Below are 9,742 nucleotides of genomic sequence, written 5' to 3' on the forward strand. Positions count from 1 at the left end.
CTGGGTAAACTGCAAACTCGTTTTTATCTCCTGTATTTCTCTGGTCATGTCGTCGAGTCTCTTGTTATTTGTCTCCATAAGTAGTTGCACAAAACCTTTGAAGTTATCTTGTTGTTGTTGGCTCAACAGTGCGGTGTACATCTGCTTCTGCTGACTCAACATCTCTGTTACTTGCGCCACTGAAATATAATCCTCTTCTGCTTCAACATCCTCATTCGCTTCTGATTTATTAGCTCTTTTCCCTCTTGGAGGCATTTTAATAGTTGTAGAATTTGTTCAAAGACTTGAAAATGTAGAAGATGTGAAAAATCGTAGAACAAGAGCAGTAAAGACGTCTGCTCTCGCTTGCACCCCGGAAGCCGCTAGCTGTTAGTAATCCATTAAAAAGTTATTTTTCACTTCTAAGTCTGCAATTATATGTTTCTTGTCAGTGAAGAAATTTGGATTCAGATACTCTGCAAACCTCTAGATCGTAACAGTCTGTTGGAGAGGTCGACCTGGTGAATTAAAGAGTTAAAAAGAAATGTGGAGCAGGGTAAACACCAGTCACAGGGACTTTTCACATCTCAGCTACTTCAAAGTTGTCCTTGTCAATGGCTTGTGACTGTTATAGAATGCATTAGTAAATGATTTGTTGGCCATTAATAACATCATTAAAAAAAAAACTCCCTCTTCAGGGTGGTGGAGGGTTCACCAATAATTAAAGTCAAAGAACACCAACTGAACTCAAGTCGCAAAAAATACAAAGAAAAGGCAAATAGAGGCACAAACGATGTTCAAAGTCTCAATCCAGAGTCACTCCATAGATCAGAAAGCCAGGTGAGCACAGACGACTTACTATACAGGTAGGGCAGAGGCAGGTGGAGACTCACACAGGCAGAGCTCAGGGCCAAAAACAGGCTTCAGTAGACAGACGGATCATGACACCATGTGGCTGTATTGTGTGTAATATAAAAGAAGGTGGGACTGAAATCTGTTCTGTGTTTATTTAAATTACACAGCTAGACAAGGTTACCAGTCCACAACACACGGTGATACAGTGAACTAAAGTAAATGTGTTTTGTTATGAAGGCATGTGATATGACATTTGGTCACTGGTTGCATGAAGCAATGCATGGGTCTTTTTTCCATTTAGTAATAAATTGGACACTAAATGTGAACAGTTAAAATAATATATACCATTTATAGCCCAGAATTTTGACCAGTTTACACACAAAACAGTTTGTCAGTTATTTTAAAATTGTACATCAGAAATAATTAATCACAAATGTTTCCCAAACAAATACTTTGTCTCATAATCAAACATCATCAGCTGCTAAGAGAACAAACTGGTCTGAGTGTGTTGAGTTTTGGCATCATTCTACATCATTTCTGGGTAATTTGAACATTTGAAAATGAAACTTTGTGCATATGTTTGCCAGGTCATCACAGGTGTTTCAGTGAAAGGCCTATGTGCACAAATAGTCTGTTAGATAATGTCTTTTGATTCTTTTATGAAATTGTTTTGGTTTTTTTAGGAATATCACTCCTCTCATTGAACATCTTAGCAAGAAGAATGATCCCAAAAAACACTGGAGCATTCCTTAAAACAAATAATTTAAACAAATCAGCATTTCCTTTTATTAAACAGATTTAATTTAAGTTTTAAAGTTGACCGCAGACCACTTGACACATATATCACGTAACTGACGATTAAGTAGAGCAGTCAGAGCGGAGATTCGACTCCGTACAAAGTGTCTGACTGTAATTAGAGCTACAGGGAGACATACTTTACTGTACCATGTGTCCACAATCACTACAGTCAGCTCTAAGTGTTCCTACTTCTTTTTCAAGTTTTTATATGCTGCCTAAGGTTTTTTAGGAACACATCTACAAACTATAGCCTCCATAATGATCTTGAAGTGGAATCAACATCTTTAAAATAGAACAATGTAACCTTCATGAAAGTTGGATTTATTGCAGGACTGCTCTATTAGACTGTATTGACTTTAACTAGGTGAGTATAAATTTACAGAGAAGATTTACTATCCAACCAGTGACATGTCTAAAGTGCTGTTTTTGTTGCATTAAAATCACAAATAATCTTTGCTGTTTCACAGCAGCACACATTGAATGCACACACTGTTTACACCTGCATATGTTTGCTTTTATTACCTGCATCTGTGCGTGGGGCTGCTCGCACAGAAACAGCTTAAACACGCATTCAAATTTATGCTCACATATCCATAGCAAATGCAAAACTCTACATGACTCCATCTCATATCTTTGACAGGAATGTGACTCCAGATGCAAAAAGCATCTGTCGATCCCTCTAGTCAAATGATTTGAACCCACCTGCTGCCCGCTCCAGAGCAGCTATTCAGATGAGATTGTGATGAAACTGTATTGTCAACAGCTATTTCCAAGGTGTACAAAGTTCAAGTTGTCAAATGTTTAAATGTCAGCACAACTTGAACTTGAGCAATCAAAATCCAGTCCATCTACACAAGCCTCAAAGACAAATAATATGCAGTCTAACACCCTTTTGTTGGTTAAAGAGGCCCACCCCACCTGTCCAATGTGAAGTAGCTATTACCTGGGAACTAAAGCAAACTGTTTTCACAAACAATGAGGCACTAGGGTCTAAGGTTAAAAAGATGCATTAAAGAAATCATGAAAGAATCATGTTTCTAAACCTAATAACAAAACAAAACATATGTTGTTCAAGACTATGGTCCTGTTATTATAGTGTTGTCCACCCCCCACCTCAACACACACAGTGACTTATAGTTCGTCAGTTGTTAGACTGGTTTTCTTGTCTGTACAAACTACGACACACCCTCTAAGATATACATGTTCTCTCACCTCCACACAGGCCTGATGCAGGGAGCACAGGAGTGGAGAGGCGAGGGTCATTATCCCCATGAGGGTGGAGCAAAGTGGGGAGGTGAAGAAAGTGAGTGAGTGAACCATTTGAAGCTCATACTGACATGCTGCTCGGAAGAGTCCTGTGAGGACAGGTAGGAACAAATGAACTTCACGGCATATATGTTTGTTACATGTACCATGTGACAGAGATTATGTAAATGTTTTCTACAGGTTTGACTGGATAGTATCATGATCAGCAGGTGGAGATTTTTACAGTCAGGCCATAGTGGCAGAAACTGTACACACATCTAATGCAAATGTGTGTCTGTGCTCACATTACTGAGACATTTCATGGCATTTTATTCACTCCCGGTGTCTAATATCATTTTTAAGTGAATTTAAATTCTCACGTTGACAGAAGAAGACCGTTTAACTTCTAGAGTCTCCACATTTTGATTGACTGTAAACAGCTCTCTAGTCCAGGGTTCACACCTAATGTACACAACGAACTATTGACTGCAACTACATGGCAGAAACATTCACTGCGACTGGGCCAATCATGTAAAACGTTGTAATATTTTCCTTTGATGGGAGGCTTCCCGTCTGTGTTGTGGCATTCTTGAGTTCCTCCAGCCTGAGGCAAAAAGAAAACCAGTTTTTCAAAACATTGACCTGCATGTGTGTGTGTTGCTTTGTTTTAGCTATGGGTGTTGTTTTGCAAAGAGCAGCGGCGTGGTGTTTATGCAAATTAGCCTGCAGTCTTGTCTTCCTGCCATCAGTAGCCACATCCTGCAGTCCTGTCAGCTTCTGCTGCTGCTGCCTCCTGATCTTCACTGACTTCTTGGTCTCAGGTAAGTATCAAGACACCCCTAGGTGTACTGTCACCACAATGCTCTAATCCTGTGCTTTCCAACCTTCTTCCACTGATGTACCACAGCTGTGTCACATATCCTTCAGCAGTAGCACGTGTCATACTAAAACGTAATCATTTGAAGAGTGAAAGAAAAAAGTATTCAGATCCTTTACTTAAGTAAAAATAGCAATGCCACAATGTAAGTCCTGCATTCACAATTCTACTTGAGTAAAAGTACTTCAGTATTACCAGCAGAATGAGCTTAAAGTATCAACAGAAAAGTACTCAATATGCACACATTACCACATTTCCATACACAGAGGCAATTCAAAGCGCTTGACCCAATGCACACAAATAGATAAAACATTAAAATACACACAGACAAAATAGAATGTAAATGTGCAATGTGCGCTGTCCTTCGGGCTTATCCATGTGGTCTTGTTTGGGTGTGATATCCCAAGGGCATGACGTAGGTTTGCACCAAGTAGTCTTGATCCAAAGAAGGTTAGATGCACCCCATCGGGTCTGTACCGCTCTTTACAATTCCAAAATATACTGAAGGCATTGGTGAATTTTAACCCATCAATGAGGCGCTGAAAACCACCGTGCATTCAGGATCAGAAGTCCATGAAATGATTTGGTTCCTTTTCCAAAAGTTGGAATTGAGCCAGAGATGAACGCATGTTGTGACTAATGGTTGTTGAGTAAAAAGTATTTTTTGGAAATCAGAGGGTTTTCTTTTAGTTTTGTTATGAGACAGGTTACAGCTTTATCACTGTTATCAGTATAGGGTGACCTTAGGTAAATCCCAGCACAGGTCATAATAGGTCAAACCACCTGTTTTGGTAGGCATCTCTAGCAATACATCATATTTTATACACTGATTAGCCTGTGTATTATATAATGACAATAAATAAATGTAGCGAAGTAGAAGTATAAAGTAGTATAAAAGGTTTAACTGCAGTACATGATTCTTATCACTGCAAATGATATTAAATCTCATATTAAAGTTAATATTGAATGGTCCTCTAGATTTATGGGTGTGCAATAAGGAATTGCTGGAGTACCCCTTATATTTCAGCTTTTTTCAATTTAGTTGAACTACTCTACAATCTTTTCATATGCCTCAGAACAGGAATGACTGCTCTAATCCAATCCAACCAGACTCATCTAACTCAGTGACACTTTGCTTTGTCTTTCCTGCAGTTTTTCTGAGTTTCTTCTGCATCTTTGAATCCTGGCTGACGGAACAGACACCACTAGGTGATGTCACTGCCGTGCGCTTCCTGCTCTTTCTCAGCCAAGTGTATGGTGGGGTGTTGCTCCTGATCACACCTCTGATTGCGGTGGAGACTCTGACCAGACTCCTGTGGCTGCGCCATCTTGTTGTTAACAAGGCAGAAAGTCAAGCAGTGCGCTCTGATGGACAGTGTCATTATACTGGTCAAGTAGCTGTGCAAGAAGAGGATGAGAGCAACATATCAGACCAAGGCAAAGACCAGAGGTTGTTTCATGTTGTCGCCTACCTCTGCTGCCTCTCAGTGTGGATTGCTGTTGCTCTGAATGTCAGGTGGCAATGGAAGACAGAGGAGACGTTGGCTACTGCATGTTTTATAACAACTAACTCCCTCATTAGATGTTTGCCCAACCTGTTGAGTTTCACGCCCAGTGTTGTTACTTACTGTTGGGGCTTGGCCTTCCTCTCCCTTCTCCTGCTCATCCTGACCACACGCACAGGTTTGCACAGACAACACCAGGGCACTGCACAGATGGAGATCACACACAGAGAGAAAGGTGGATTTAACAATAATGGTGGCAGTTGCAGGAAGGACCTTGTCCCAGTGCTGCCTGCACCCTCCAAGTCTGTGAACCCAGGGATGTCAGTGTCAGATCCAGCACAGTCTGTTGACCCTGAGAAAACAGAGAGCAGCTGCACTGTTCACAGAGCATATTTCTGGAACAGTGTGCAGATGTCGGCACGTCACCATGGAGACTTGGTCCTCATCTTCCCTGGGTGTTTGTTTGCAGAGAGAGGAGGAAAGGAGCATAAAAGGACAAAGAAAGGTATACCCCTGACATTTATCCCAGAGGAACACATGAAGTCACAATACAGGAGCCACTGCAGGTGGCAGCAGAGGGGTTTTCCCTGCCTTGGGGTGAATGTAATGATAGGGTTTGTGAGTGTCTTTGCCATCTTTGTGCTGCCTCTGAACCTCACTGTGAACATTCTTCTGATCAGGACTATAGAGGCACTGCTGGAGGTGTTCCTCGAGTCCTTACTTTCATCTGCAGCAAAGACAACCAACACATCAGCCTCTCACAGTGAAACACTTGTGTAAAACCAGGCTAGCAAGAGGCAAATGTGGATACTTGATTTGAAGCCATCTGCACCAGGATCACTGGATTAATATTGCATGTTTGCAGACAGCAGGTCTAACCTGACAACACCGGTTTGAACAGAGTGTAAAGTGTAAGCAGCTATTCACGTGTGAGGAATAATATGTGGAAATTTCTAAAAGGTGCCGAACAGGCAGGTTGAGGCGTGTTTGTAGAAAGACACTCACCTGGCTGAAACAGATGTGCTGGAAGGCCTCGTTTTACTGTTCCAAGCCTTATGATCTGCATTTGTCTTTACACAGTGAGTTACAGAACAAAGCTCTGCAGCTTAAATAAGGCTAATCCACAGGTAAACAGTGTTTTGAAAGCACTTATCCAAAAAGTGCTGATGCTGCATCGCATGACCAGGTATGATTTGGAACTAATTGTACTTTATTGACAATTTCCATGATTTAATACTTACACTCAGTCACATTTTAGATGAAAATGCTGTACTCTTTACTGCATTACATTTTCTGACAGCTACAAGTTAATTCTGAGATGACATTTTTACATTAAAAAAACAAAATAGGGCTTACAAAACACAGTGCCTGTGTGGTTTCCTATCTATTCCGGGTTACTTGTCAAATTCTAGATGCATTTGCAGCAAAAAGCCAGTTCTCCTCTAAATGTCTCAGGTTTCATTTAGATACTTGTTTGAGGCCAACAGGTCACTTACCCAATATGTCAGAAAGACTGGAAGAAAAAGGCAAATCCGTATCTTTTACCCACTATAAATCTTTGGTGTATGGATGAGCATGGATTCATTTTATTATTCACAGTCAGGTTTTGATTCTCAATCTGCCTAAAAAGGAAAACCTAATATTATTTATCAGTCATATCAGGCCCAGATACAACATTCTTCAACATGTCTCTGCAGAGAATAGTATATAATACAATAAAGATGTAGTAAGTCTGTCTGAAGTGAAGACAGGTGACAAATTAAAGGAAAGTTAAAGTGTCTTGGTAAAGTGCTGGGCCACCATATGCTGCCAGAACAGCTTCAGTGCACTGTGACGTTGATCCTACCCATCTCTGAACTCTACTGGAAGGATGAACGCCATTTTTCCAAAAGATATTTCCTCATATCATTTTGATAAACAGTGGGGGGAGGGGGTGCTGTCAAACATCCATAGGTGTTCAATTGGGTTAAAGTCTGGTGACTGCGAAGGCCACAGCACATGATTCACATTCTTTTGATACTCATCAAACCATCCAATGACCCCTCGTGACCTATCGATGGAGGCATTGTCATCCTCAAAGAGACCATTCCCTTCCGGATAGAAATGTTTCATCACAGAATAAAGGTGATCACTCAGATCAAGTTTGTAGCGATTTGCAGTGACCCTTCCCTCTAAGGGGACATATGGGCCTAAACCATGTCATTAAAATGCCCCCCACAGCATAACAGAGCCACCGGACCACCTCGCTGTAGGGGACAAGCAGTGGTGTATGCCAAATATGCACTCACCTACTCGTTGTTCACCACTGACCATATCACTTTCTTACACATCTGTGTGCATTCATCTTTGTAATGATGGGTTTAAGCACTGCAACTACTACTTAGACGTACTCAGCATTTTTCTTCATGCAGTACAGAAACTGAATGCAGAAAAAAAACAAAGAACTGCATGAACTGATATGTTTTGCAGTCCAGAGGTGAGCACGGACACAGATGTCAACACCAGAGGGCACTATGGTACAATAACAACAACTCAGGGCTTCAAAGACTTGAAGGCTACTAAAACGTTTAATAGATGAGCCTTAGGTTGGAACAGAAGAGGGATGAAGAGCATCCAGATGACAAAAGAAGGCACTTTTAGGTTGCTTTACCTGTGGTGGAGCCAGAAGCCTGTACAGCTCAAGGTTATGTGTGTGTGTGAACAGACACAGGTTTAATGAGTGCTGTGGTTTTGTGTGGATTTAAGGATTTTATTTTAAATTAGGGCATGATGACATTGAAGGGAAATGTCTTAGTTGCCCTAAGCTTCCTTTGTCATGAAATTGTTACTATTCTGAGCATGTACTTCATGAGAATGGTTTAGAAAAAGAGAGGGATCAAGAAGCTGCAATGCAGTGTAAGAGCTGAGATCAGTTTCTTCCTAATGGTGTTATATGTTAATGCTTTAATAGCACACCCACAGGTGATTTCACTGCTCACAGCTACATCAGTAAACGTTTGATTCACCCACAACATATGACTTCCTGCTTCATTTTCTGGGGTAGGATGAATCTTATGTTCAAATTGTGGTATAAAAATCTTTCCTTATTGTCCTGTATAATAATTTACTTCAAATCATCTTTATCCTAACATATACTGTAATACTGAAAACATGCACAATGATTAGATTGTTTTACATACTACAGTATTAGAGCTGCTGCTTCTTTAAAAAAAAAAAAAACAGTTATGACAAAAGGAACCTTCACTTCTGCTTTTTCCTTCACTTACATGATTAAAAGCCTACACCCTCGCCTCAGGAGGGCCACATCGGACAGGAATCAAATACAGGTCTCTTAAAGGAGACAGCTCAGTGAGTTTTCCTGGACATTTTAGCCACAGGTAAAAATGTCTATTAGAGTATAGGCACCTTCTCCCCGGATAAAAGGAGTGAGCTGAGAAAAGTACCCTGAATCAAAGCCACTTGTTCTGAGGGTCAGCTGTCAATGAACGGCACCCTGCCCCAAACTGCACAGTTTGTTGTGAACAGCTGTAATCATGATGCAGCAAGACTCGGTTGCTTTGGAGTGTGGAACAGTAAAGCAGCAGATTACAAAGTTATACACACACAAAAAAACACAACTCTTTGGGTTTCTGACTCAGTGTACAATTCAGATGTTAACTTTCTCTCACACAATTTCTTACTTACCAAAAGCTGTAGCCCACCTGCAGCAAGGGAAAGCTGACCTCCAGCAGACATCTTTTTCGTTCATCATGTCACACAGCTGGGCCTCGGCCTGTGCCGAAATGGGGAACAGCAGTAGAACAGAATGTGTAACCTCCCCTCCCCTTCCCTTTCTGAAATGGTGCGCAGAGCTGAGAGTTTGGCACATCTCAACTAAAATGGTTGGCATGAATGTGGAGCAGGTATTGACAAGAAGAGCCTACCTCCATTTTAAACGATTTATAATTTATAAAGATTTGAAGCAGAGTGATTTTTATGTTACCAGTTTTTAGTCATGCAGTAGAGTGACTCTGTGGATGCCAGTGTCAGTCTGTCCACCTCCTTGGTCCACAGTGATGCAATATATCTCAAGACTACTGGATGAATTACCTTGAAACTTTGTGCAAACACTTGTGGTCACCAGAAGATGAAGTCTATTAATGTTGGTGATTCCCTGATTACATTTAGCACCACCTGACACGTTACCTGTAAAACAAATGACATTTCAATCAGCCTCAGCTGTACTTTGTCTTTAGTGCTAGTTAACAAATGTTAGCATGCTAATATGCTAAACTCAGTGAACACGGTGAACATCATACTGTGCCCGATAAACATCAGCATTTAGCATGCTAATCTATTTAGCTCCAAGAGTCACTGTCTGATGAAAGTTCTACTCAGTACCCTTACTTAAGTAAAAGTAACACCACAGTGTAAAAATATGCTTTCACATAAAAGTCCTGCATTCAAAATGTTACTTAGTAAAAGTGTTAGCATCAAAATATAC

The 9,742-nt window shown here is 40.7% G+C and overlaps 1 protein-coding gene across 2 annotated transcripts in view; it reads left to right on the forward strand.

The window, feature by feature from the left end:
* Positions 1-6,603, forward strand: part of LOC109958977 (uncharacterized) — a 31,206-nt gene extending 24,603 nt beyond the window's left edge. The window contains exons 3-5 of one of the 2 annotated variants that reach the window (XM_020597983.1): positions 2,855-2,999; positions 3,549-3,698; positions 4,907-6,603. In XM_020597983.1, coding sequence (XP_020453639.1) covers positions 3,551-3,698; positions 4,907-6,039 — 1,281 coding nt within the window. In that variant the 5' untranslated portion in view covers positions 2,855-2,999; positions 3,549-3,550 and the 3' untranslated portion in view covers positions 6,040-6,603. Of the gene's footprint in view, positions 1-2,854; positions 3,000-3,431; positions 3,699-4,906 lie in introns of those variants that run through there. The other variant, XM_020597981.1, reaches the window with a different exon arrangement.
* The last annotated feature ends 3,139 nt before the right edge of the window (positions 6,604-9,742 follow it).

Source organism: Monopterus albus, unplaced genomic scaffold (genome assembly GCF_001952655.1).
Source record: "Monopterus albus unplaced genomic scaffold, M_albus_1.0 scaffold36.1, whole genome shotgun sequence".
NCBI lineage: Eukaryota > Metazoa > Chordata > Actinopteri > Synbranchiformes > Synbranchidae > Monopterus > Monopterus albus.